Source organism: Ichthyophthirius multifiliis (genome assembly GCF_000220395.1).
Source record: "Ichthyophthirius multifiliis unplaced genomic scaffold scaff_1120509249629, whole genome shotgun sequence".
Taxonomy (NCBI): Eukaryota; Ciliophora; class Oligohymenophorea; order Hymenostomatida; genus Ichthyophthirius; species Ichthyophthirius multifiliis.
The window spans coordinates 1-27314 of record NW_004087523.1 but is presented as its reverse complement, the minus strand read 5'-3'; the positions used below and the strand labels follow the sequence as shown (position 1 = coordinate 27314).

General features: G+C 14.9%; 6 protein-coding genes across 6 annotated transcripts, besides 55 other annotated features; 1 reads left to right on the top strand and 5 right to left on the bottom strand. All coding sequences in view use genetic code 6, as the record gives it.

Annotated features, from left to right (window-relative positions):
• Positions 1 to 1886: 1886 nt before the first annotated feature.
• IMG5_018160 (hypothetical protein) lies at positions 1887 to 2374 on the top strand (the record flags this gene model as incomplete). Its single annotated transcript, XM_004039534.1, has 3 exons — positions 1887 to 2066; positions 2119 to 2208; positions 2273 to 2374. The coding sequence occupies 3 exons, from the start codon at positions 1887 to 1889 to the stop codon at positions 2372 to 2374; spliced, it is 372 nt and encodes a 123-aa protein (XP_004039582.1).
• A 443-nt stretch (positions 2375 to 2817) lies between these two features.
• On the bottom strand, positions 2818 to 3429 carry IMG5_018150 (transcription factor btf3, putative; the record flags this gene model as incomplete). Its single annotated transcript, XM_004039533.1, has 3 exons — positions 2818 to 2987; positions 3053 to 3109; positions 3180 to 3429. The coding sequence occupies 3 exons, from the start codon at positions 3427 to 3429 to the stop codon at positions 2818 to 2820; spliced, it is 477 nt and encodes a 158-aa protein (XP_004039581.1).
• A 147-nt stretch (positions 3430 to 3576) lies between these two features.
• Positions 3577 to 3608: a microsatellite.
• Positions 3609 to 3633: 25 nt separating this feature from the next.
• Positions 3634 to 3686: a microsatellite.
• Positions 3634 to 3736: a microsatellite.
• Positions 3679 to 3761: a microsatellite.
• Positions 3700 to 3755: a microsatellite.
• IMG5_018140 (hypothetical protein) lies at positions 3762 to 5788 on the bottom strand (the record flags this gene model as incomplete). Its single annotated transcript, XM_004039532.1, has 8 exons — positions 3762 to 4216; positions 4269 to 4398; positions 4445 to 4593; positions 4704 to 5103; positions 5150 to 5298; positions 5342 to 5411; positions 5496 to 5536; positions 5704 to 5788. The coding sequence occupies 8 exons, from the start codon at positions 5786 to 5788 to the stop codon at positions 3762 to 3764; spliced, it is 1479 nt and encodes a 492-aa protein (XP_004039580.1).
• Positions 4607 to 4655: a microsatellite.
• Positions 4628 to 4677: a microsatellite.
• Positions 5637 to 5694: a microsatellite.
• Positions 5650 to 5699: a microsatellite.
• Positions 5650 to 5702: a microsatellite.
• Positions 5789 to 6937: 1149 nt separating the features above from the next.
• Positions 6938 to 6981: a microsatellite.
• A 263-nt stretch (positions 6982 to 7244) lies between these two features.
• Positions 7245 to 7300: a microsatellite.
• A 314-nt stretch (positions 7301 to 7614) lies between these two features.
• Positions 7615 to 7657: a microsatellite.
• Positions 7645 to 7694: a microsatellite.
• Positions 7647 to 7701: a microsatellite.
• Positions 7650 to 7716: a microsatellite.
• Positions 7717 to 10672: 2956 nt separating this feature from the next.
• Positions 10673 to 10711: a microsatellite.
• Positions 10680 to 10718: a microsatellite.
• A 117-nt stretch (positions 10719 to 10835) lies between these two features.
• Positions 10836 to 10876: a microsatellite.
• A 103-nt stretch (positions 10877 to 10979) lies between these two features.
• Positions 10980 to 11036: a microsatellite.
• Positions 11037 to 11449: 413 nt separating this feature from the next.
• Positions 11450 to 11483: a microsatellite.
• A 215-nt stretch (positions 11484 to 11698) lies between these two features.
• Positions 11699 to 11748: a microsatellite.
• Positions 11707 to 11773: a microsatellite.
• Positions 11774 to 13146: 1373 nt separating this feature from the next.
• Positions 13147 to 14371, bottom strand: IMG5_018130 (protein kinase domain protein; the record flags this gene model as incomplete). Its single annotated transcript, XM_004039531.1, has 3 exons — positions 13147 to 13518; positions 13603 to 13901; positions 13945 to 14371. The coding sequence occupies 3 exons, from the start codon at positions 14369 to 14371 to the stop codon at positions 13147 to 13149; spliced, it is 1098 nt and encodes a 365-aa protein (XP_004039579.1).
• Positions 14372 to 14560: 189 nt separating this feature from the next.
• Positions 14561 to 14608: a microsatellite.
• Positions 14569 to 14606: a microsatellite.
• Positions 14609 to 14688: 80 nt separating the features above from the next.
• Positions 14689 to 14733: a microsatellite.
• A 1174-nt stretch (positions 14734 to 15907) lies between these two features.
• Positions 15908 to 18072, bottom strand: IMG5_018120 (hypothetical protein; the record flags this gene model as incomplete). Its single annotated transcript, XM_004039530.1, has 4 exons — positions 17398 to 18072; positions 16784 to 17350; positions 16232 to 16730; positions 15908 to 16017 (listed from the first exon to the last, which is right to left on the bottom strand). The coding sequence occupies exons 1-4, from the start codon at positions 18016 to 18018 to the stop codon at positions 15908 to 15910; spliced, it is 1797 nt and encodes a 598-aa protein (XP_004039578.1). The 5' UTR covers positions 18019 to 18072.
• Positions 16008 to 16072: a microsatellite.
• Positions 16097 to 16178: a microsatellite.
• Positions 18041 to 18100: a microsatellite.
• Positions 18041 to 18117: a microsatellite.
• Positions 18083 to 18116: a microsatellite.
• Positions 18118 to 19406: 1289 nt separating the features above from the next.
• Positions 19407 to 19493: a microsatellite.
• Positions 19409 to 19573: a microsatellite.
• Positions 19434 to 19588: a microsatellite.
• Positions 19471 to 19595: a microsatellite.
• Positions 19483 to 19631: a microsatellite.
• An 87-nt stretch (positions 19632 to 19718) lies between these two features.
• Positions 19719 to 19761: a microsatellite.
• A 716-nt stretch (positions 19762 to 20477) lies between these two features.
• Positions 20478 to 20551: a microsatellite.
• Positions 20552 to 20912: 361 nt separating this feature from the next.
• Positions 20913 to 20957: a microsatellite.
• A 437-nt stretch (positions 20958 to 21394) lies between these two features.
• Positions 21395 to 21443: a microsatellite.
• Positions 21410 to 21455: a microsatellite.
• Positions 21456 to 22091: 636 nt separating this feature from the next.
• Positions 22092 to 22158: a microsatellite.
• Positions 22159 to 22731: 573 nt separating this feature from the next.
• Positions 22732 to 25184, bottom strand: IMG5_018110 (hypothetical protein; the record flags this gene model as incomplete). Its single annotated transcript, XM_004039529.1, has 2 exons — positions 22732 to 22901; positions 24341 to 25184. The coding sequence occupies 2 exons, from the start codon at positions 25182 to 25184 to the stop codon at positions 22732 to 22734; spliced, it is 1014 nt and encodes a 337-aa protein (XP_004039577.1).
• Positions 23391 to 23447: a microsatellite.
• Positions 25185 to 25218: 34 nt separating the features above from the next.
• Positions 25219 to 25276: a microsatellite.
• Positions 25257 to 25312: a microsatellite.
• A 122-nt stretch (positions 25313 to 25434) lies between these two features.
• Positions 25435 to 25473: a microsatellite.
• A 1217-nt stretch (positions 25474 to 26690) lies between these two features.
• Positions 26691 to 26735: a microsatellite.
• A 94-nt stretch (positions 26736 to 26829) lies between these two features.
• Positions 26830 to 26876: a microsatellite.
• Positions 26877 to 27167: 291 nt separating this feature from the next.
• Positions 27168 to 27247: a microsatellite.
• Positions 27175 to 27247: a microsatellite.
• Positions 27184 to 27249: a microsatellite.
• Positions 27233 to 27314: a microsatellite.
• Positions 27243 to 27314: a microsatellite.
• Positions 27245 to 27304: a microsatellite.
• Positions 27245 to 27309: a microsatellite.

Sequence of the window (27314 nt, the reverse complement as noted above, 5' to 3'; positions counted from 1 at the left end):
TTTTATCAAATTCACTATCTAAATATTAATTAATATTTTTTAATTTTAATATTTTAAAAAGTAATTAATTTTAATATTTTTTTTACCAATTAACATTATATATTTAATAGATAATTTGATTCATTGAATTTTTATTTTAAATAATAATAGTACAAATATTATGTTTTATTTTTAAATAAAAAATAAAAAATTACTTTTTTTATTTGGTTTTTATTTATTATTATATTATAATAAATAAGTATTTCATTATATATGTTATTTATTGTTATTTTATAGCCTTTTATTAATTAAAAATATTTTATTTATTTATTTAATAACTTTCTAATAATTAATCTAAAAAAATATTTTGTTATGTATTATTCTTATAAAAAAATAAATTTGATTTCAATATATCTTTAAAATTATTTTTTTTAATAGAATTATAATATTTTAAAATAATCAAATATAATAATAAAATTAATACGTATTCATAAATAAATATACTAAAAATACTTAAAATAAAAAAACTAAAAATCAAATGGAAGAAAATAATAGGAATAGAAACGAATAAACAGTTTAAAATAATTTTCATTCATTTACTTTCGAAAAAGATATAAATCCGGACACTATAGAAGACCAAAATAATTACTATAAACAACTAAGCTTAGGATTTTACAATTCATATAATAAAACTGATTAATCTGCTAGAAAAATAATCGAATAATCTATATTAGAATATATAAATAGTTAAAAAAAATAATAAATAAGTACTCCTCCTCCTAAAAATAATAATCAAGAAAATATTTTATTTTTCCAGGTTAAATATCTTAGCCTATTGCATTAAAAAAAGTTTTTAAATTAAAAAAAATATCAATTGAAAAACATCAATAATTACCTTAAATTGAATAATAATCTATAGTTTATCCTTCTTTTGATATTGAAAAGGGTTTTAAAGGCTGTTTAAGACATAATTTATATAAATTTATCTAAAAAAGCCCTAAAAAAATGAGGCTTAATGAGATTTTGAGTTAATTAAGTTTAGAAAAAACAGGAAAGAAATAAATAATAAATAAAATATTAGTTTATTAAACATAAATTATTAAAAGCGAAATAAAATAAATAATTTAAAAACAAGTCCAAGGCAATAATTAATTATTTAGGGAATAAAACAATAAATTAATGTAAAAAAAATGATTTTTTTGAATTCACAAATGATTATATAAAAAAATACAATCTTAATGATAAAAGTCCTCCAGTCATAAAATAATAAGAATTATTTGTTTGCGGATAAAGTAGTATTATGAATTATAATAATATGTATTTTTAAAGAAAACTTAAATAATATAAATAATGAAAAATGTTATTATATTCGTTTTATTGTACATATTTTTAAATAAGTACTTTATTTTTATTTATATATAAATATAAAATTATTTAACGATAAAATATTTTATATTTTTTATCTTTGGAAAAAAAAAAAAAGTAGTAAATACTATAAAAAATAATAATATTATATTAAATAGATAAAAATATTTAATTAATTTCTTTATTTATATATATTTTAAATTAAAAATATTTAATATTATATAGACAATCAATTAGTTTTCAATAATTGCTTCAGTCTAAAAACAACAAAATTATGCATTTATATTTATAAATAAATTAATTAAAAGATAATTAAGCTTTTATATGTTATATTAATTATTATTTATTTATAAATTAAATAAAGAATATTTTTATTCTTATTTTTTTTTTAAAAAAAAAAAGATAAACAACAAAAACTAATAATATAAAAAGAAAAATATTATAAATAAATAAATCTAAATTTATATTTAATGTTAGAAAAAATATTAAATAAACATAAATTATTTATAATTATAATAAAAAAGCTATAAAAATAAAAAAAAATGAGATTATTATCACATAATTTACTTTAATGCAATGCCAAAAATTGCACATAAAATAATTTCCCTTTAGCGATAAAAGTAGACAAGTCATAAATTATAAAATGTGAATATAGAAAAGAAGCACTTTAAAAATTAATTCCAAAATTGGATTGGCCAGCTCTAAGTTGTACTGTACATGATGTAAATAACCTTAAAAAAATAAAATAAAAAATTTATTAATAAAAAAAAAAAGCTGGGAGAAAAAAATTTCCCTGACTAATTCACTTAAGATTTAATAGAAAATGAGGATTTTATGAAATAATTACATACAATTATAATGGAAGTAATTATAAATATTATTATTAAAAGTAAAATAATAATTAAATATTTTTTTTTAAAAAAATAAGACTCATATTATTACTGGTAAATTAGTATGCCCGAATTGTTAAAGAAACTACCCTATAGTTAATGGAATTCCAAATATGATTTTAAATGATGATGAAATTTGAATTAATTATTAATAAAAAAATATATATATATATATATTTATTAAAATAAAATATTGTTTTTGTCGATTTTGTTTTGAGTTATTATTAAAAGAAATTAAATATTTTTTTATATAAAAATAATGTATTTTATTACTTACTTATTTAATTTATTTATTAATAATAAAAATAAAAAGTAATTATATTATTTAATAAAAAAGAGTCAAATTAAAAAAATATATAATTTAATTTTTTTATATTATTTTTATATAAATAAACATAAAATTAAATTATATATATATTTTTATATTTTAACTAATAATTTAAATATTAAAATCTTAAATAAAAAAGGAAACTTAAAATAAAATAAATATAAAAATTATATATAAAAAAATATTATTGATATGTTTATTATTAAATAAAAATAATAAATTTTTATATTAAAATAATTTTTAAGATAATTAATATCAATCTACTTTTTATGATGCTTCTTCGAAATTTTCTTATAATTAAGGAATATCATCTTCTTCTCCCTTTTCATATTTTCCTTATTCTTTTGTTTAGAGGATATCTTTTAAATATTCAAGTTATTTAGGTCCTAAATGTTATAAAATATCAGGTAATAAATCTTTTAAGCCTTTTTAAAAAAATAAAATAAACAAATTAAATAAATTTAATTATTAAAATAAAATGTAATTTTACTTTTAGTTTCATGCTATCCAATTATAACGAATGTATTGCTTTGTAAAGAAGCCAAAACTTATATATAAAATAAAAAATAAAATATAATTAACTCTTTTTATAAAAAATTATATATATATATGTTTACCTTCAGGTCTATCAAAATGCATAATATTTTTATCATCTCTGAACATATTTACTTCGTCGATTCCTTAAAATGGTTAAACTCCAAATTTTTTAATTACAGTTTTTAATTTTTTATCATCATTAATTTGGGTTTTTTAAACTTTTTTTATTTTTCTTCTTTAAGTTCCCTTTCCTCCGGTTCTAGAATCGCCTATTTTTTCTTATAATCTTCTTCTTGCTTCTTATACTTCCTTGTCGACTTATGTATTCATTTTTTTTATATTTTTTTGTAAATATATAAATTAAATTTTTCGAAAAATAAAATAAAGATTAATTTTTTTATTTTTTTTTTAAATATAAAAATAAATGACAATGTTAAAAATTAGTATATTTTTATTTTCATTCCCTAAATAAAAATTATATATATTTATACATATATATTTTACATATAAAAAATAAACTTAAAAACTATGCATAATATAAAAAATATAAAGAATGTAAATATAAAAATATAATGAATGTAAATATATTAATAAATAAAAATATAAATATATAAATATATAATTATATAAATATATATATTTATATATAATATATAAAATATTCAATTTCTATAATCTTAAATATGACTATAATTATTATCTGTCTCTCCATAATTATTCATATTTTCATCAATATATTAAGGCGTAGGTTTAAATGCATCTGGAGTAATATCATCGCCTTAATAAGGCAGATTATTTTAATTAGAAAAGTTTAAGAGATTATTAGGTATTTATTAAACGTTTGAAATTGCATCATATGGATCATAATTATAATTATAATTTTCATAATTATTATCTTTTTGCGCTGTACTATATATTTCTTCTTATTAAAACTCTACAGCTTTATAACTATTTTATTTAATTTCATTTAATTAAGGTAAATTTGAATCATTTATATTTTCTTCCATATTCTTATCTAGTTTTTACAAATAATTTGATTTTAATCCTTAATTATTGTTTTAATTAACATATTCCGATTTATAAAGTTATGCTTACCCTTTATCTTAGATATCTTAATCTAATATATTTATATAAAGTAAATCAATAAAAAAAAAATATATTGATTTAACTTAAACGTAATGTTATTGGTGCTCCATCATCACCTATTTCTTAATATTAATTATTTAATTCATTTAAAACAGGTTATGAATTAACATTTATAGTAATTTTGTTATTTTTCCATGAGGATTTTGGTTAATTCTTAATTTAAAAAATAAAAAAAATATATTATTTTAATTTTTATTACATCAATAGGTAAAGTCCAATCATAAGCATAGTCCCAATCATATTTATTTCTATAAAACAGTTCTTTAAACATTTTTCTTAAATGCAAATAATCTATTTTATCATCAAATCTTAAAGACCTACAATAATTCATATAAGTAGAAAATTCAACTTTTATTAAAAAAAATATAAAAATAAATATAATTATAAATATAAATATAAATATATATATATATTAATATATATATTTATATAAAATATATTTTTATAATATTTTTTACTAGGTAATCCTTTTGCTAATATTTCTATTGGTGTTTACATTTTTTTTTCCATAATTTTATTATATTTTTCCTATTTATTTTATGCTTTAATTCCTTACCAAGGTAATGAACCTTTCAATAAATAAACAATTACATATCCAATAGCTTCCATATCATCCCTTCTTGATTATTCAATACCTAAATGTGCACTTAAGCTTGCATATCTTGCAGTTCCTGTTAAATTTTTATTTTCTCTATAAGGAATATGCTATTTTGTTTTGGAATCTAAATATCTTTTTCCTAAACCATAATCAATAATATATATTAAATTTGATTTTTTTCCCAATCCAATTAAAAAATTATCAGGTTTTATATCTCTATGAATGAAACCTGCGTTATGAAAAGATTCGATTCTTGAAATCTTAAATTATTATATACATATTTTTATTTATTAATTAAAAATATACCAATTAATCAACAATCAAAAGAACAGTTTTTAAAGATAATTTTCTTTAACATAAATTAAATAAATCTTCTAATGATGGTCCTAATAAATCAATAACCATTACATTTTTCTATCCTTCTTATCCACAATAATATAATGTAGGAATACCAACTTTATTTTAATTATTTATTAAAATAATAATATTATTAATTACGTTTTCCTTATAAAACTTTAAAAATTTTTGCTTCAAAAGTTAATTGTGGATGTTTTGTTTTGCTATCTTCCTGTAAATATATGTTTAAAATAATTTAAATTAGAATTTTTAATAAAAAAAATTAAAATTAAAAAATTTATGTTTTTAAAATTACCATTTTCACAGCAACCACTTCACCAGTTTCAATATTCGTAGCTATTTTTTATAAAATTAAAAATAAATAAATAAATATTTTAAGGATAAAAATAAAAAAAAGATATTTATATGTAATAATAATATATAGATGAATATGTATTAAATATTAATAAATATATAAATTTATATATATATATATAAAGATATATATATATATATATATTTACCTATATGTATTGAACCGAATGATCCTTATCCAAATTATTATCCAACTTGGTATTTTTAAGCAATCTTTAATCCTATTTCCGTCATTTTTTTATATATATTTTATATTAAAATATTATTTTAAAAGTTAAGTAAATGTTTATTTTAAATATTTAATTTTTTTATAATGATATAAAATATAGTTTTTTTAAAAACATAAATTAAATTTATAAAAAAAAAATTTCAAACTGAATCAACAAAAAAATTAGGCAAACAACCTTTATTTACATAATTTAATTTTAATTTTTCCTCATTAGTTACTCCACTTAGGACAGCTAAAGTATCAATTCCAGCATTTATTCCTAATTAAATATCTGTTTTTAAATTATCCCCTACCATAATAGCTTAAGATTTGTTAATTTTAAATTACGAGCAAGCTAAATCTATCACAAATTAATTTGGTTTTCCAATACAAAAAGGTTATTATTCACATGCAAGACTAATAGAATTCACAATAACCCCATTAGCAGGGAATTTTTTATTTGCAACAATATCATATTTATCACAGTTTGTAGCAATAAATTTAGCTCCATTTTAGATATAAAGGCTTGCAATGACCATTTTAGTGTAGTTAAAATAATTATCTTTTCCAACTATTACACCATTTACATTTTTATCTAAAACAATTTTTTCTAATTCAACATATGAAAGATTTTTGTCTATATTTATATATTAAATTCCATGATAATCTAATTCATCAAATAATCCTTTCATTCCTATTACATAACATTTTTTTATTTCTGGCATTTTATTTTTTATATAAAATGCAGTCAAATATGATGAAGCAAATATTCTATCTTAAGTTGTTTTTATCCCTATTTTTTATAATTTTTCTATATAACCTTTTCTAGAACTTGTACTGTTATTTGTTATAAAAAAGCATTCCTTTTTTTCATTTATTAATGTGTTAAAATTATTAATTGCTTGAATGTTTATTTTTGTGCCGTTCCAGAATACTCCATCCATATCGAAAAAATAATAATTGTATTTATCTTTAATATCAAGAATATTTTTTAGTTTTTTTGGAAACATTTATTTTATATTTAACCCTATTTTATATAAATTAACTTTAATATAAAATAAAAAACTATATATTTAGTTTTATAAAAAATATTAATTTTTTTTTTTTTATATAAAATATAAATTACTAGAATTTGAATGATATAAAATAAATTATAATAAATTAATAAATTATTTTTTATTCATTTTATATTTAAATTTATTCATTTTTTATTATAAATAAACAAATTGAATGATTTAATATATACTCATAATCATTAGTAATTTAAATATATATCATACTTAAATTTTAAGCATAATCTATCTTTATTTATAATAAATGTTTTATTATATTTAAATTTTAAGATTGATGTTAATATATTAAACAAACCATTTTATAATAATATATTTAAGACTAAATTATTAAAAAAGATTTTTTTCAAAACTGAATAGCCTTTAATATCTACTATATGTACAACTTATGATTTAATTTTTTTGCTAAACTTATAATTAAAATATTATTAATTAAATTATAATTATTATAAATATAAATAAATTATTTTTTTCTATATTTGAATTAATTTTTTTTTTGATTATTTAATTTAAATTTTTATATATCTACAATTCAATTAAAATTTATGAATTTAATTAATGAATGATAATCAAATTTATTCAAATTCATAATTTATTTGTTTAAAAATGAAACATATTAACCGAAAAAATAAATACAATTTTATTATAATTCAAATTAAATATAAATTAAAATTAAAAAGTAAAAAATATTTACTTGTTTTTAATAAAATTATAGAAATAACCATAAACTTCATAATTTAATTGTATAATATTAAATAAACGCAACGCTAAATAAATAATAATATATATAAAAAAGGTATTTTATATAAAAAAATATTTATATATTTATTATAATAATTTTATTTTATAATTAATATATATAAGTTTTAATATATAATTAATATTGCTTATTTTTATATTTTTTATATAATTATTGGCATATTTTTTATTTTATTTATAAATTTTAATTCTATATTTATTATCTATTAAACATAATAAAAATTAAAGTCATGATTGAAATACATATATCAAATTTTTATAAAAAAATACCAAATTTAATTATTTCATTTTATTATTAAAAAAAAAAAATGAGATGAAAATGAATAAATTAAATATATTAATTTTAAATAAATTTTTGGCATCAATATAATGTAAATATTGAGTTTTAAAATTAAAAAAATATATATAAATATATTTATATTTTACTAATAACAATTTTTTTATAAAAATGTCATACATTATTTTTTGTATTAATATCCAAATTATCATTACATATTTTAGTATCAAATTAAAACCCATTTTACAAAAAAAGGTTCTGATTCAATTATTATTCATTTAAAATTATTTGATTTTATAAATATTATATTTTTAAATATTTTGAATTATTATGCTCATCTATTCTTTTTTATTAGCTTTCTTCTTAAATTATAGGTTTGCTTTATATATTTTATTATTATTTATCACTGATTTAAATTTATTCTTTTTATTTTTAAAGTTTAATATAATATCTATTTCTAATCATAGTTTCAGTCTTTCCTTTCAGCAATTTTGCTATATATGACCATTATTTCCCATTTTTATATATGAAATTTATAATAGTTTAATCATCTTATTCTGTAAATTTTTAAGTAATGGATTAATTTTTAATATCACATGAACTTTTAAAACCTTCATTTTAACTTGTATTATCTGTTACAATACTATTTTTAAAAGTATTAGTAGAGGAATTATTTACTTTTTAAAATATTATTTTTAATTAAAAATGATATTAATTTTTTAATCATAATATAATAAAAATTAAATACTCGCAAGATGGGGATAATCTAATAAAACACTTTTTTGATTTTCAGACATTTTTATTAAGAAGATGATTTATTTATATAAATTTCTAATATATAATATTTATTTGTTATTATAATATAATATTTTTATTTATAGAGTTAATTTATTTAATTATTAATTAAATAGAAAAAATTTAAAACAAAATAATTACATTTAATAGTCTTAAAAATGTAATTTATTATAAAAAATATTTAGAATATATAATATTAACTTTTAAATATATTTTATATAATATAAAATTAATATAAATACCCTTCTATTGTGTTTATATTTTTCAATATAATTAATAAATAGTTATTAATATATATTCATACATTAAATTTTAATTTAGATAATATAATAATATTTAAAGATATAATATTTAGATAATATATATAATTATTTCTCATATTTTTTTTTCTATATTTTTAATATAAACGTTCTAAAAAAAAGGAAGTTATTGGTTTCTTTTTCTTTTGAGTTTTTTTTTTTAAAAAAAACATAAATATAAAAAGGCAACTGAATAAATAATATATAATATAATTTTTTATTCATATTATTTTATTATTATTTTTTTAAATAAATTTACATAAAAAACCAAAATTAAATTTTTTATTATAATTTTAATAAATTAAATAACAAAATCAGATAAATATATAAATTTTTAGTAATTAAATGCGTATTATTATGTAATTTATTATAATTAATACTATATAATTTTTTTTTACACGTATTATATAAGATTAATAAATATTAATTTTAATTTTAAATTACATATTTAATTTTTACAAAAACAAAAATATAAAATCTATTGATTAAAAGTTTTTTTATAATGATTTTATTATATAATAATAATAATATATAATGGATATTGAGCTTAAAATATAAACTAATAATAATATATAATAAAAGAATTTAAAAAATATAATAATAACTATAAAAAAAAATTCTATATAATAATTTATAAAATAATATAAACTTATCTATAAAATATATTTTATTTAATAATTAAAAAAGAAAATATAAAAAATAAATAAAAATTGTTAACTATAAATTTTTATTTCTATTTTTTTTAAAAAAAATAAAAATAAATAAAAAATGTTATTTTCATTCATCAAAAATTTAAATTAATTTTCTCATACTAATCTTATTTTCTGGTACTTAGCTATTTTTAACAATAAAATCAATAGTACTTTTTAGAGTTTCCAGTGATTTTATATCTATAGTACTTCTATTAATATTTTAAGACCTGAATAAATTTTATTCATTATCATAGCTTTTATTTTATTAATTTGTATACAAAATTTTTATTTGATTTGGTGATTTATAAAATTATTATGTGTATTTTATTTTACTAGAAGTTGTATTAATGCTATGATTCAAATTATTTCCTGTTGTTAATGGAGATTTAAACTCTTTCATTTTCGGAGATTTATATTCATTAATACTATAATACATATTATTATTAAAATTCATATTTTAAGATTTCTTTACAGATTCAATTTAATAATTAGAAGACTCAGATTATTAAGTTTTAAAATTATTTACTGGAAATTACATTTAGCTAATATTTAAAGGCTAATAGTCAGGAATATTTTTTAAATATGGATTATTTGATTACTACTGTTAAGAAAACTCTCTATTTTATTCGCATTTAATGTCACTTTTTTCGAAACGAGAATCAAACATCATATTTTATTGCACATTATCAATAAATTTTTGGAGATTTTATTACCTTTATTGCTAATTTTGGAAATCACTTTAATTTTATAATAAATTCATTTTTTTGTTTAAATATATTTTTAATTTTTTTAAATATAAATCAATTTTAATTGTTATAATATTTTAATTTTATTTGCTATAAAAATAAATAAAATTTTATATGTTTAAATTAACTAAATAAATTAAGAAATTAAAAAAAAAAAGTAAAAATTAAAATAATCTTAGTATTCTTTTTATTTTTTCTGTTTTTTATTTGATTAAATTAAATAAGTAATTATTCTATAAAAACTAATTGTATAAATTTACGCTTTAAAATAAAATTTTTTATTATATTTAAATAATTATATATTAATTTAATATTTATTTCTTAATAATTTTAATATAAGATCTGTTTTATTATAAAAATATAATTAATTATCATAAATTTATGTAAAAAAAAAATCACGTAAAATTATTAATTAATACATAATTTATATTAGATTATATATTATTTAAAAATAATATATATTAATTGAAAAATAACTTAATTTTTATGAATTAACAGTCTATAGTTTGATATTAAAATTTCTTTATGACTATTTTATATGAATAAAATATTTTTTATTAAAAAAAAATATATATATATAAATAAACTAAAAAATTAAAAAATAAACAAAAAGTGATTAAAAAAAAAAAAAAAAAAAAATTTTTTTTTCTTTAATAATGGCATTACCTTATAAAAAACTTAAAATAAATATTTTTTAAAGTAAAACTTTAGAATAAAAATCTTAATAAAAAGATGATAAAAACTATATAAATTACTAACAATTATAAAATCAGGCTATTTAAAAATAATAGATATAAAATTAAAAGAAACTTCACATAAAATTTTAAATTTCTAAAGATAATGAAATCGAAGAACGAATAAATAATTGGCTTGATTAAAATAATATTTTTATAGTAGACCCTTAATAATAATAATATTAATACTTTTAAAAAAACAAGCTATAGTTCATTTTGTTAATGCATGATGTAGATTCTTTTTCTTCTTCAAGCTTTGAATATGATAGTAACCTTTAATAAAGTCTCAATAAAATTAATTTTCAAGAATAGAAATAAATTAAATTAAATAATATTAAATTAAATTAAAAATTCTAATAAAGACTTAATAAAAATATGTTAGCTTCTTGAATTTTTATGAATATTTACTAATACTTATATATAAAAGAATATTTATTTTGCTATTTTGTCCTACCATAAAACCAACAAAATCAAATTTATAATATTAATAATGTATATATATTAATAAATACTATTTAAATCAGATAAACAAATTTTAAATAAATATTATAAATTGTTTAATTCATTAAATATATATTATATTATATTATATTATAATATATATATTTATATATGTAATTTATTAGATTATTTTATATTTCTAATATATATAAAAAATTTATGATTATAGTTTTATAAAATTGGAAATAATTTATGAAAAAAATTAATATTATTATTTTTAATTTTTTTCCATAAAATATTAAGTTATTTTATTAAATATTAATACAAAAAAAGCACTATTTTTTTTTTTTGACTGTAAAAAAAAAATAAGATAAATATAGAAAAATTATAATTTTAATTAAATTATGTTTTTTTAATTTAAAGCTTGTATTTTTTTAAAAAAAAATATATATTAAATACTAAAATTTCTCAATTATTTACATTTTATATATATATTTAATTGAAAAAAGTTATTTTAAACATTTGTAGAATATTTTTATGTTTAATCAGTTTTATTATATATTTAAAAAATTATATCTATAAAATTATCTTATAATTTAATTAATATTTTTACATAATATTTAAAAAATATAGATAATATTTTATTATATTATTTTATTTGTTTTATTTTTTTCTATTATTTGAATTAACTTACAATTAGTTTATTTACTTTATTTAAAAATAAGAAAAATCTTTAATTAATAATTCATAGCAAAAAAAACCTTAATATAAATTAAAACAAGTAATTAAAGCTATTTTTATTCGAAATAATAAAATATATTTATAATTGAATAAACATCTTCCTTTTTTAATTTAAGAATTGTATTATATTTAAATTATCTCAAATATTAATTTTGTATACAATTAAATATCAATAATTTATTATAAATTTATTAAAATAAAGTAAATTTACAAACATAAAAAACACAAGAAGAGCAAAAAAGTAAAAAAAAAAAATCTTATTCTTTTATAAATTAAATATATTATTTGTCAAACTAAAAATATTTTTTTTTTTTTTTATTCTTTAAAAAGCTATATAGTATAATACTCATTTTTATTATTCCAAATTTTAATTATAAAATATACTTGCTTTAGCGATTTTTTTAATTATTTTTTAATTAAGAGATTATTTTTATTATACATCGTCATTACTTTGTTTTCTATAATATTTTTTCTCAATTTAAGGTAGAACAAATTTCTCTTTTTAATTAACTTCTAAAGAAGGTTTCGAATTTTTATTTTTTGGTGTAGAAATAGCCGACTAACTTTATAAAAAATATTAATTATTATCTAAATTTTTATCCGGGACATAGCTTTAATTTCTAAACCGAGTATTAATTTTATCAGTGCTACTTTTATATTTACATTGTCCCTATTTAATATTAATAATTGGAATTTCGTTATTTTTTTTTTCTTTTCTTCTTAAATTAGAATCATTTATTTTTATTCTTCTTCTAATTCTATTTAAACTCTAATATTAAATATTTTTTTTTTTTTCATGAAAAAAATTTACATTTAATTATAACTCTCCCTCATCCATATATGATCTTATATTTCCTACATTGTAATTCTTTAATTTTAATCAACAATAAGCATTTTTTAATTAAATCTTATACACTTTTAGTCAATCTTTTTTTATCACTATTCTGAAATTCCCACTTTCCCTTCACTATATTTTCTTAAATAGCTTCTTTTTATTTTTAATTAAAAGGCGAATTTCCTGTCAAAATCCAGAATAAAATACATCCTAAAGCCCAAACATCAATACTAGGATGAGCTGGAGCATGACTTTTTATAACTTCAGGTGCTAAATATCTAACTGTACCAGCTTCAGTATAATCAATATTAATTAAAGATTATTTACCCGAAATACCAAAATCAACAACTTTAATAATTTTATGATTCTTTAATTGTATTAATATATAATAGAAATTAATATTTTTTTTGTTAAAATAAAACATTAATATATATTATATATTTTAAATTACTTAATCATTAAACATAATATTTTCTAATTTTAAATCTCTATGTATAATACCTTCTCTATGGCAATAATAAATTGCAGAATGTAATTAATAAAATAATTTTTAAGCCTCATCTTCTTTTATAATTTTACTATCATCTAAATACGATCTCAAATCTCCTCCATCTAAGTATTCCAAAATTAAAGCCACACTCATAGTTTTATGTAGAGTAAAACAATTATATACTTTTACAATATTATTATGGTTTAAATTTTTTAATGCAACTAATTCTTTGAATATCATTTCTGTTTCTTTTGCGTTTTCTTTTTTTTTTTTTTTTTTTAATAAAATAGATATTTATTTTACTTATTTTTTGCCATTCAATCATCTTTATTGCTACACATTATTTTGTTATTCTATTTTTTGCTTTATATACTTTCCCGAAACCTCCTTCTCCTAAAACTCTTATTATCTTATAAATAGCAAAGTTTGAACTTTCGTCGAACTCTTGGCCTTCCGAAACGTATAAAATATCATTATTTTTTATATATTAAACATCCTCATTTAATATTTCTATTCCCCCAACTTTAAAAACTCGAATTTAACCTTAAAAATCTTTACTTAATTACATATTTTCTATAATTATATTTTCTAATTAATCAAAATTTATATGTTATTTTATTAAGCAATTAATTATTTATGCTGGATCTCCATTTTTGACTAATTTTATTCTTCTCTTTTTTAAAATAATAAAGCTTTGTTTACATTTATTTTATTTGTTTTACTCGATCATCATAAATTGATTATTATTTATAAATAATTTAATCCATTTTTTTTTATTTACGTAGTAAAATATATTTATTTATTATATTGATTTATGCAAAAATTATATTTTTTAAAAATTAAATAAAATTTAATAAATTTCATTGACAAAATAATTGTTTCTTATATTCATTAATATATATATATATCTTTAAATATCTATATTAGTTTTTATTATTATATATTTTTTTAATAATTTATATATTATAAATATTAATCAGAATTTTATATATATAAGTGTATTAAATTAAATTATTTTTATATTTATTTAGAGTTTTAATTTTAGTTTTAATTTTTTAATTAAAATATAATTTTTTTATTTCAAATTAATTTATTAAAAGAAGAAAGTAATATTAATAAATAAAATTATTTAAAAAAAGCGCTAATACATATTTAATTTATTTCATTAAAATTTATTAATTTTTCTTTTTAAAAAATAAAAAAACTCTTATAATATACAAATCTTAAAAAACCAAACATTTTAATCATAAACAAAAAATATAAAAGCCTCTTTTTTTATTTTCTATTATTTTTTTACATGTTTTTATTATTTTAATTATTAACTTGTTTTATTTATAGATTTTTTTAATTTTTTGCTTTTTTCAAAAACACAATTAAAATAAACAAAAAGTTAATTTTAAAATTAGTTTTTTTTTTTTTTTTTTTTTTTTGAATAAATAATATTACAAATTCGTTAATTATTATTAATTAATTAGTTTTCAGATAATATTTTTAACATAAGATTTATTTTAGATAATTAATACATCCTTAAAGAAAATATCGTTTTTAATTTTTATTCAAAAAAGATTGTAATTTTATAAATATCATAAGCATATAAATTTAAAATCTTATTTTATAGGAAAATTAAATTTTCTATTATTTATCAAAGAAAAAAGGTCAAACTCAATATTTTTATTTTATTTTTAGGCTCTTACTAATCTTTATTTTCTAATAATTACTCTATTTATATTTACTTTAGTTTATATATATATTTAATTTATACTAAATTCATTTTTTTATGAAAATTTATATTAGTTTCTATTTTTTTATTAATAAAAAATCACTAAACGATTTTATATTTATTTTTTACATTTATGTGTTTTACCCATTTTCTCCCCTATTATTATTCATCCTCTATTTATTATCCAATATTAAAAACCTAATTGTTTTCCATCATAACTCTTAATTTTCAAAAACTCCTTAAAAATCTTTATTTTTATGAACTTTTTCTTCATATCATCCATCCTTATATTCCCAAATGAGTTATTAAAGCATTTTAAAATATTATTAATGTAAATACTTCTCTCTATTTAAAAAACTATTATTAACTAACCAAATTTAATGTGAATATTAATATTATACAAAAGTGTTACATTTTTTTAAAAAAAATTACATTCTTATGCAAATACAAATTTAATTAAATTAAAATTATTATTTTCAGTTTTTTTGTTTATATTCATTACAAATTTAATACATACAGACCTCCATAAAAATTGCAATATTTTATTCAAGGTTAGAGTCTATATTTTTCTAAAATATTCAGATTACAAAAATATTAATATTCCTTATTCTTAATATCAGTTGGATTTTTCTATTAAAGTAATGTTTTAATTTAGTCTTTATTTTAATTTTTTATTAAATTAGTATTTATAATTATTTTTTTATTATTTAGAGAGAATATTCTTTTAATTTTTATATTTCCAATTTTTTTATTTTAAAAACTAAAAATTTCCATATTTTTTTTTTTGATATATTAAAAATTAATATATTTTTTTTTTAAAAAAAAAAATAAAATATTTAACTAAAATAATAAGAAATTATTAAAAAAAACTAAAATAAATATTTATATAAAAATCATTTTTTTTCTTCTATGCAGCTTTATATTCGGCAACAATTTTATCTTATAACTCATGTCCTTTTCTATGTTTATGCTCTTTTCTCATTCTAATAATTTATTCATTACATTTATCAATAAATTCTTTTTTAAGATCTAATTCTTCAGCTTATTTTAACAATTCTTCAATAGTTATAATAACCTTCATAAATTCATCTAAATTATTCGACCATTCCGGAGTTATATATTTTGGAACTTTCTTTTTTGATTTTTTCGGTGGGGCTGCCAAAAGTTTTAAATCAGCAGGTTTTTTAGTAATAGGATCAAAAGGTTTTTAAGTTTTCCTATCTATATAAATCGGTTCTATATATTCAGGCCTAACTGGATAATCGCAAAATTATTTAAATATATCAGAACATTAAATAGACCTAGCCATTTTTCCTTTTAAAACTTCAGCATCATCTAAATAGTTTTACGCCACTCCTTTTTCTTTTGCCTTATTAATAAATAGAAAAATAAACACATATATAAATATATATATATAAATACAATATTAATTAGATTTTCTAAATTCTTCACTTATTCCGGATTACAATCTCCCCCGTCTATATTATCTAATTCAAATCTAAGATTTCTTTCCGAAACTAATCTATCAATTTACTATTACATTAACTCGAGTATATCTTAATCTAATTAAACACCTCTTTATTTAGCATTTTCCCTTATTTCTGCAATAATATTAGCACTTTTTAATATAGTTTTATAATTTTCAACTATTTTCAAAGAATTAATGAAATCTTTTATTTAATTTTAAGTTCTTAATCTTTCCTAAATAACCTTAGCTTCATTTAATAATTTTAAATCAATTTCAATTCCAAAATCTTCTATTTCTTATAATTTCTCACTTAAACCTTTATATTCATATTCTTTCATTTTATCCTTTAATCCTTCTGATTTTTATGCAATATTTTCCCAACAAGATATACATTTACCATCTAATCTTTCCTTTTCTTGGCTTTCATGTGTATCCCAACTCCATTCAATTCTATAAGCTTTATCACAAAAGAACTTTAGACAAGTAGAACACCAATGTTTTTTTATATAAGAATTAAATTCCTTTTATTTTCTTTTTTTTAATTTTATTTTTTTTTAATAAAAATTACTTCTCCTGTTTTTGCACAAGTTTTAGATTATTTATGGCTTTTAATTAACTCTTTTATATGTTCATTTGTTGCTAAATCATAAGCCTTATGTCCTCTAGAATTTAAAGCGTCAACTTCAACCCCTAACATCATATAACATTAAAAAACTTTAAGATCTCCACCACTAGCAGCTAAATGTACACAATTATTTCCAAAAGAATCAGTATCTTCCCAAGAAATACCTTTATTTAACAAAAGCCATACTATATTAATATTTCCTTTATAAGTAGACCATTATAAAGGCGATTATTTACATTAATTATTTATATGTCCTAATGTAGTTTTTTTATCCTATTAGTTTTCTTCTAAATAATATTTATGAGCATCATATGATAATAATAATCGAACTATATCTACATAGTTTTTACAACTTGCCCATACTAAAGGTGTCCATTTTTTTTTATCTTCTATATTTATATTTGAATATTGTTTTTTTTCTAATATTTTTTTTAAATCTTCTATTTGACCTTTTTAAGTTAAGTATAATAATTTTTCGTTTCCTTTTTTTTTCATTTATTCTTCGTCTTCTTCCTATTCTCCATCTTAATCAAGAATTTCGTTTTCTTCAAGTTTATCAGCCATTTTATTTTTTAACTTTTATATATTTATTTTTTTTTTGATTTTTTTTTTATTATTTTTTTCCCTATTTTTTTATAATTTTTTTTTTTTTTCTATTTTTTAACTGTTTCATATTTAATAAAAAAAATTACATAAAAATTTTATTTTTAATTTTATATTTTTAACTTATAATTTAATATTTTATTATAAAAAAGTTAAAAATTTAATTTGTTAAAAAAAAAAAAAAAATCTAAAAATTATAAAAAAAATGGAAATATAAGTAAACTTAAGTAATCAAAAATACTTAAAAAGTACTTCATTGCGTAATCCCGAGAAAATCATCGAATATAATAATTAAAAAAACAATATTTTTGAATAAAACAAAGCCCAGACATTAAAAGCTTCCAAAAGTCTCAACAAACACCAAAATCAGCCCTTTTAATAATAAATGTAATATATCTAGAACTTAATAATCAAAAAAAAGAATTAAAAAGTTTACAATTCAAATTAAAATTCTCCTAACAATAAATATTTAAATTTAATTTCTACAAATAATTCATATAAGAATATATATAAGAAAAAATTGAATTATTAAATGGAAATAAAAGACAGTTTTAAATAAAACAACAATTAATTAGTTGTTAAAGTTATAAATACAAGTTAAGAAAGCAAAAAAAATACTAATTCAAGAACCAAAAATAATTTTTATAGAGATGAAGAAAAAACCCATGAACTTAGAACAAAAATACTATAAATGTAAAAATTACACGAAGAAAATATTAATTCGATTATTAGGGATTAAATTTATTTATAAGAAAATAAGATTAGCTAAATATATAGTCTATATAAGAAAAAGATAAGTAAATTGAGGATATTTAAAAGCAGATATTGGACCTTAAGAATTTATTGGAGTAAAAAATAAGATTGTTTAATGTTTAAATACAAACTTAGATGAATTGAATGAAAAAAATAAACTTTTAAACGAATAAATAAATAATTTATAGGATAAAAATGCTGAATTTATTAACCAAAATTAAATTCTTTAAAAACAATTGGAAGAAAGTTAAAAAAATGAAAGGGAAATTTTATATATTTTAAAGGAAAATTAATAAAGTATTTAACAAATTTAATAAAAAAATAACGATTTTTAGGGCTAAATAATTATTTTGGAATAAAAAAATAAAGAATTTGAAAACAAAATTATTTTTTTTGAAAACCAAAAATTAACTTTGGATGAAAAAACGAGTTTTTTTGAACAAAAAAGTAAAGAATATGAATAATAAAAATCATATTTAGAAAATTAAATTAAATTATAGAATAATGAATATTTTGATTAAAAAAAATATCTTTAGGAAAAGATTAATTCTTTAGATTAATAAAATAATCTTTATTTGGAATAAAATAATAGTTTATAATAAAAAAATCAAATTTTAAAAGTAAAAAATGATTAATTTTAATAAAAAATCAACTTTTTAGAAGAAAATAATAATTAATTTTAAGATAAAAATATACAATTATAAGAAAAAAATATACAATTATAAGAAAAAAATAATCAATTTTAAGATAAAAATTATTAATTATAATAAAATAATATTGAATTAGTAGATAAAAATGAATAATTATTTAAAAAAAAATAAGAATATTAAGAAATATGTAATTCTTTGGAAAAAAAATAAAAGAATAAGAAAACACAATTTAATAAGTAACTAAAGACAAAGATTTATAATAAGTTTAAAAAATAAAAGAATAAGATTAATAATTAAAAGATTTATAAATAAAAATTTAAGAATTATAATAAAAAAATCTAAATATAGACCATTTTGATTTAAAAAATACTGAAATTTTAAAAGAAAATTAAGAACTCCAAGTACAACTAAAATAAAAAGAATTTAACTTAAAAGAAAATGAGAGAATAATAGAAGAAATAACATAAAAATTAGAATAATAAAATATATAAATAAATAAACTAAAATAAGAAAAGGAATAAATAAAAGTTACTTTTTAAGAAAAAATATTGTTAATAGAATAAAATCAAATATAAATTGAATAAATGTAAAATAAAGGATAATAAATATAATATTAAGATAAAGATTAGTATATATTTGAAATTAATACTTAATTAAATTAAGAAAGAATAAAAAAGTTAGAATATGAAGAAAAGCTTAATATATATCAAATAAATATTAATTAACTTAATTATACAATTTAATAATTATAAAAATAAAAAATTAAATAAGACAAATTATCTTAAACTGATATCGAAGATAAAAAAAGTATATCTTCTTCAGAAATTAAAGGCATAGAATTAAAAAATAACTCAAGTATAATTATTGATAATTAAAAAGATACTTCTTTAGTTAAAAATAATGACGAAGATAATAGTATTTAACTAAATTAATAAATTAAAAAATTAATTGAAGAGAAAAAAAGTATGCTTTAAGAGATTGAAGGACTAAAAAAAATAAATTAATTAAGAAAGTAAAATATTATATATATATATATATATATATATATATATATATATATATATATATATATATATATATATATATATATAAAATTTTTCTATAAATTAATTATAATATTATAATATTTTTATTTTAATAAAAGAAATAAAATTATTTTTTTTTATTTATATATAAATATATATATATATATTTTTTTTTTCTCATTTAAAATAAAAAGAAAATATCTAATAAAAACATATTTTATTTTAATTTTTTATTTATAATAAATTATTTATATAAAATTTTAAAAATTGAATTTATTTTTATATAATTCTTATAGAAAAGAATATAATGCGCTTCTTTAAGAATTAAAAAAGTAATAATATGATTAAATTTCTAATGATTTTTGAAAAATTTCCGTAATCTTTTACTTTATTAAAGATACAATATATCAATTAAATAAAAATTATTATAATAATATTTAAAAATAATAACTTTTAAACATAATAAATATTTCAATTTTTTTTTTTTATTTTAATATAAAAGTATAATAATGTTCATATAATATATCTTTAAATTGAATATTTTCATAATTTTTAACTATAAGAATAGAATGTTAATATATTATATTATATTATAAAAAATATAAAAAAGAGAGAATATCTTTAATTTTAATTTAACTGTAAAAAAAAAATATTTAAACTAAAATTTAAATAGTAAAGACAATATTATAATCTAAAAATGTATTTGAAATAATAAATATAAATTATTATTAAATAATAACCAATTTTAAAATTTTAATTTAAATATGATTTTAATCTAACAATTTTAATAATAATAATGTATATAACAATATTTGTAAATTAATAATGAGTTTATAGATAAATTTATAATTAATGATAGTAATTTTTTTGAAAATTTCAAATAACTTTGGTATTATTTTGGATATAAAATTAACAAAATATGATTAATTTTAATAAAAAATGTAATAATTTTATAAAAAGTACATAATTTAGTATTTTTTTATTTTTAAATAGAAAAAAATATCACTAAAAAATTTATTAAATTAAAATTTTTCTTATCATAGTTTGTTTAAAAAATCTATTTATCCTAATTAATAGAAATATTTTTTAAATTAATTTGAAAAGTGAAAATTTCATATATTATAATCAAAATTATTTTATTATAAATTTATCCTCTTTATATTTATCATAACAATTAAAAATAGATTAGTATTAATTAAACAATAAAAATATTAAATTTAAATTATTTTTTAAATAAACTAATATAAATAATAAGATTTATGAAAGTTTATATTATTACATTAAAAAAACATTAAAATATTTAAAATAAAATTAATTAATTATATTTATTTTAAATTTGAAATATTTATCTATTAAAAAGTTTTTTTTTTTTTTAAGTTTAAAAAATATTTTTTTTTTATTTTTTTTCATAAATAAAAAAAATTTTAGGGAAAAAAATATCTCTTTATATAGTAAAAAAAATCAACTTTTAAAAATCAAATTTTACTTAAATATATTCTATTTTTTTTTAATTTTAATATAATATAGTTTAAATGCGCTAAAAAATAATAATAATAAATAAAATCAAGCATTAAATTTATATAACAAAAAGATAAAAATAATAATCAAAATTAAAAAAAATTTTAAAAAAATAAAAACATGGTTTCTAAAAAATCAAAAATAATTTTTAAAAATAAATCTCAAATTTCTAAACACTTATATTGTTCAATATGCTATGATGTTTTCCGAAGACCAGTTTTAGTATCATGTTCTCATACCTTTTGTAAATAATGTATAGCTCTTTGGATGTTATAAAGAAAAGATTGTCCTATATGTAGAAAAAATTTACAGAAATAAGAAAAAACATAACCTAATTTAATCGCGAGCTCAATAATAGACGAAATTTAAGTATTATGTAGGGCAGAACCAAATTGTAAATGGGAAGGTTAATTATGTAATTTACAAAGTCATGTGAAAGAATGTAAATTTGTATAAGAATAATAAATTAAAAATGATGAAAATTATATAATTTTAATTGATGATGATACTGAAGAAGAAAAAGAATAAAAATCCTGCTAATTAATTTAAATTTAAGAAAATATGAGTAGTTTGATAATTATATAAGGAAATAACGAAAATAAATAAAAATAACAAACTATATATTTATATAATTAAGAATAAAATTCTATTATTGATTTTGAAAGCCAAAAATAATGATTTTTTTAAAAAAATTCTTAATTTTATTTTATTATTTTTTTGTTTGTTTCTCATTTTGTTAAAAAAAAAAAAAATTATTTATTTAATATATTTAATATATTATTATAATAAAAAATTGATTTTTCTTAAAAAAAATAATAAAAAATATGTTTTATTTATATATTTTTAATTTGATTAGATAAATTAATTATATTTTTTTTTTTTATTATATATACAAATACTCAATCAATAATTAATAAAACTTTAAATTATTATTATTTAAACTTTGTTTAATTTAATTTAAATAAGATATTTATTCGAATTAAATAAAAATTCATTTAAAAAGAATAATATTTAATAAAATAATTGTTAATTATATTTTATAATAATAAATAAAAATAATTTAAAAAATAGTATATAATATGTTATTTTTTTTTTTTCATAAATATGTGATTTATATAAATAATATTTAATAAATCAAGCAAATTTTTTATTAGAAATTAATTTTTATAAAATATTACTTAATTTTCTATTTTAAAAAATAATTATAGAAAAAAAATTACTAAATAATTAATTAAATAAACACTTAAAATTAAATATTGGTATAAATGTAAAAAAAAAATATATCAATTTTTTATTCTTATAAATATATTAATTATTATTATAGTTTTTTCATTATAAAAATTTTAATTTTAAAAATTAAATTTTTTTTTATTTATTTTGATTAACTTATATAAAAATATAATAAAAATATTAAAAAATATATATATATATAATAATATCTAAACAATTTTTTTATTAAAATAAGTATAAAAAATTATAATTTAAAATATAAAGTATATATTATTTTTCCCATCTAATATATATTTAATTAAATTAAAAAAATAATAATAAAAAAACTAAATTTATATATAAAAATTATCAAATATATATTAGATATTTTTTTATTATTATAAATAATAGCATTTTATCTCTAAAAAAATAATAAAACTAAAATTCATGGAGATTAACAAAATTTACTTATTTTTTAATCTTAACTAGCAAACAATTTTATATTATATAAATTTTTAGGGAACTATAAATTTTATTAATATTTTTTTTTTTTATTATAATAATTAAAAGGTTTTTCAATATTTTTATCTATAATTTATTATTTTTTTTTAATTTAATTTATAATAGGTAAACTTGGAATAGTCTCTTATTTGCTTTCTTACAAAATTTTAATTTTTTATGAATTTTACAAATTAGGTACCGAAGAAACTATTATATTTAATTCCGTTTGAGGTTAAATAGAAATCGATCTATATTTTTAATATAACTCATCATTTTAATTAAAGCTATCTATTTTTTTTTACAATTCATTTTTTTACAAAATATTAATACTAGAACAATTATACTACATATTATAGTTTTTCATCTTTATCTAATATATATCATTACTCGAGTTATTTATTTAAAAACCATTGCTTTTTTTCAGTATTTTTTTCTATAAAAATTACTTATTCCTATATTCTTAAAATAAATTGACATCATATTATGCTTTTGGTAATTATTTTTTTATGCAAATATTTAAAGGCTAGTTATTTTCTATTCTTATAGTATTCAAAAGCACATTTTTACTAGACATTTCATTTCCAATTTTCCAAAAATTCTTTAAAAACTCCAAAATTTAATCACAACAAGGCCTCTATTCAGGGTTTAGGTTTAACATTTTTTTAATAAAAAGGTTTAATTCTTAACTATAATTACTTGGGATGTCCTCAAAATATCCTTTAGAAATTTTCTTGGACAAATCTTCATTATCTTTAGATAAAAAAGGAGGTTTTAAGCAAGTCATTTCATATATTAAGCACCCTAATGACCATATATCACTTTTTTAATTATATGGTATATATTTCCAGACTTCAGGAGAAGAATAATTAGGAGTTCCAGTTTATGTATATAAGAATCCATACTTATTAATTTTCTTTGCAATATTCAAATCCGCAATAAAAATCTAATCTTACATTTTACTAAAAAATACATTGCTAGGTTTTAAATCTCTATGTATAATATTAACATCATGTAAAGCCTTTAAACCCAAAGTTAACTAATAAATATAATTCCAAATAGTTTTTTCTTCCAAAAACATATTCTTTTATTATAAAATTTATATTTTTTATCTCAAGTCTCCGCCTTCTCCAAAATTCATTATTATATATAATTCATTCATTTCTTCATTATATATTGCCTATTTAAATCTTATTATATACTCGTTTTTTATAGAAGCTAATATTCTGATTTCGTTTAATGCATTTTCCTGTTCTTTTTATGTTAATGTATTTAATTTAATACGTTTTAATGCATATATTTTATTGTCGGTTATTCGAAGAACTTTATATACAGTACTAAATGAACCTTTTCCTAATTTTTATTCTATTATAAAATCTTTTAAAACTTGAAGATTTATATTTAAAGAATTCTTTAGTTTAATTTTTTTCTCAAGTTTTTATTATAGTTTATTATATACATTTATTATTTTCATTTTATTTTATATATATTTATGTTTAAACAGTAAAATATTCTTTTATTTATTTTGATATTATAATTTTTTCTTTTTTTTATATATATATATTTAAATTTTTTATATGTCTATATATATATATTTTATATCTTATTCAATATATTTATTTTTCTTCAGAAATCTCCATTTCTTCTTTTTGTTCCCATATCGTTTCTGCATGTAGATATTTAGTTAATTTATTTTAATAATAATTCTTATTTTCATTATCACCTATAAATATATATATATATATTTATATATATATATATATTTATTAAAAAAAACCTTTTTTATTTCCTATAATTTATTGTTTATCTTCAGTTTGTAAAAATTCAAGAATTTCTTTTTAATAGTTTGAGTTTATAATATTTTTTAAATAATCAGAAAGTTATTTTTTTCTTAGTTATATTTCTTGTAAAGAAAGAACAGAATTTTTTTCTTTTTTTTTAGGAAAAATTGATTAATATTATTTAAATTTTTCATTATTGTTTAAAATTGCGAATTCTCTAAATGATTTTTTACAAACAAATTATTTTTGAGATTTTTTATTATTTAAAGAATATTTAATTTCATATACAATAGTTTTTTTCTAATATTTTATACTTTCTATAAACTTATCAATAGTAATATTTTCTATTTTTATATCCTAAAAATTATTATTATTTTCTAATTATAAAAGTTATTCTTTTATATTTTATTCTTGAATGTCAATTGTACTAGATTTTATACTTTCAATTTCATTCTTTTCATTAAAAGTATACTTATAATCCTTATCATATACACTTATATAGACTTAAAATAAGCTTTAAAATATTAAATACGTACTCATTAAATAAAATTATATATTTACTTAATCGTTATAATATTATTATTAATATATATTTTTGCTTGTAATTCCGTATATTATGGCATTTACTAATAGTCCTATTTATCCATTTAATTTTGTGAATTTATTTGTTATGCCTATACACTTTTTGTCTTAAAATATTGCATAATATTATGCCATATTAGAAAGTAGATTTGTTATATATATTTATAGAAGAATTATTTATGCATTTTATTATTATACAAAAATCAAAATTATTATTTGGGAAATGCTTATTAATATTATAATTAATTGTAGTATCTGCTTGATTAAAAATCTTAAGAATAAAAATTATCCGTTTTTATTTTAAAATAGTTTTTTCTTTTAAAATTTAGAAAAATTTAAATTAATAGGCGGATTGTATCTATAGGTAAAATCAGCTAAAACAAAAATATTGATAAACAATCGTAATCGTCATAATCGCAATAGATTTAAAACATATAAACTTTTAACTTTAATATATTATAAAATATCTAACTGTATGAATAATTATTTTTATTTTTATAAAAATTATTTTTTAGGATAAATAAAATATATATATGAGAAAAATATTTGTTTTTTATTTTTAATAAAGTATAATCTTTTTTATAAAAAAAATACATATTAATAAATAATGATAACACAAAAAATAAAAATATTAAGAAAAGATAAAAATATAAAAAAAATAAGATCATTTTTATTATAAGTTAATATCAAATCAAATTATTTTTTTATAAAAAAAAGTAGTAAATATTGTATTATATATATAAAAATAAATATATAAAAAATATATAAAATTAAAATAAATTAAAATTATATATATATAAAATATTTATTGAATTTAAAATCATAAAAATTTATTTGAATAATTTAAAATTGAATTAAATAAAAATGATAAAAAAAAAAATTTTCCTAAAATATAAAAAAATAAACTAATTATAATATAAAAATTATATTTCAAATTTTTTATTTTTAATATAATTCGATTTATAATTAATTATATATAAAAAAAATGTTTAAATATAAATATATGTGATAAATATAAATATCTATAAAAATATGTAAAAATAAATTTTTATATTAATTTTATATATATATATATAAATATATGAAAATAAGTGTATTGTTTATATAATCATATATATATGTAAATATATATATTTATTTATATATATATTAAAAAATATTTATATATATATATTTTTTTATTATTTTTTTTTTATTTTATTATATTTTTTTATTTATATATTTTATTATTATATTTTATT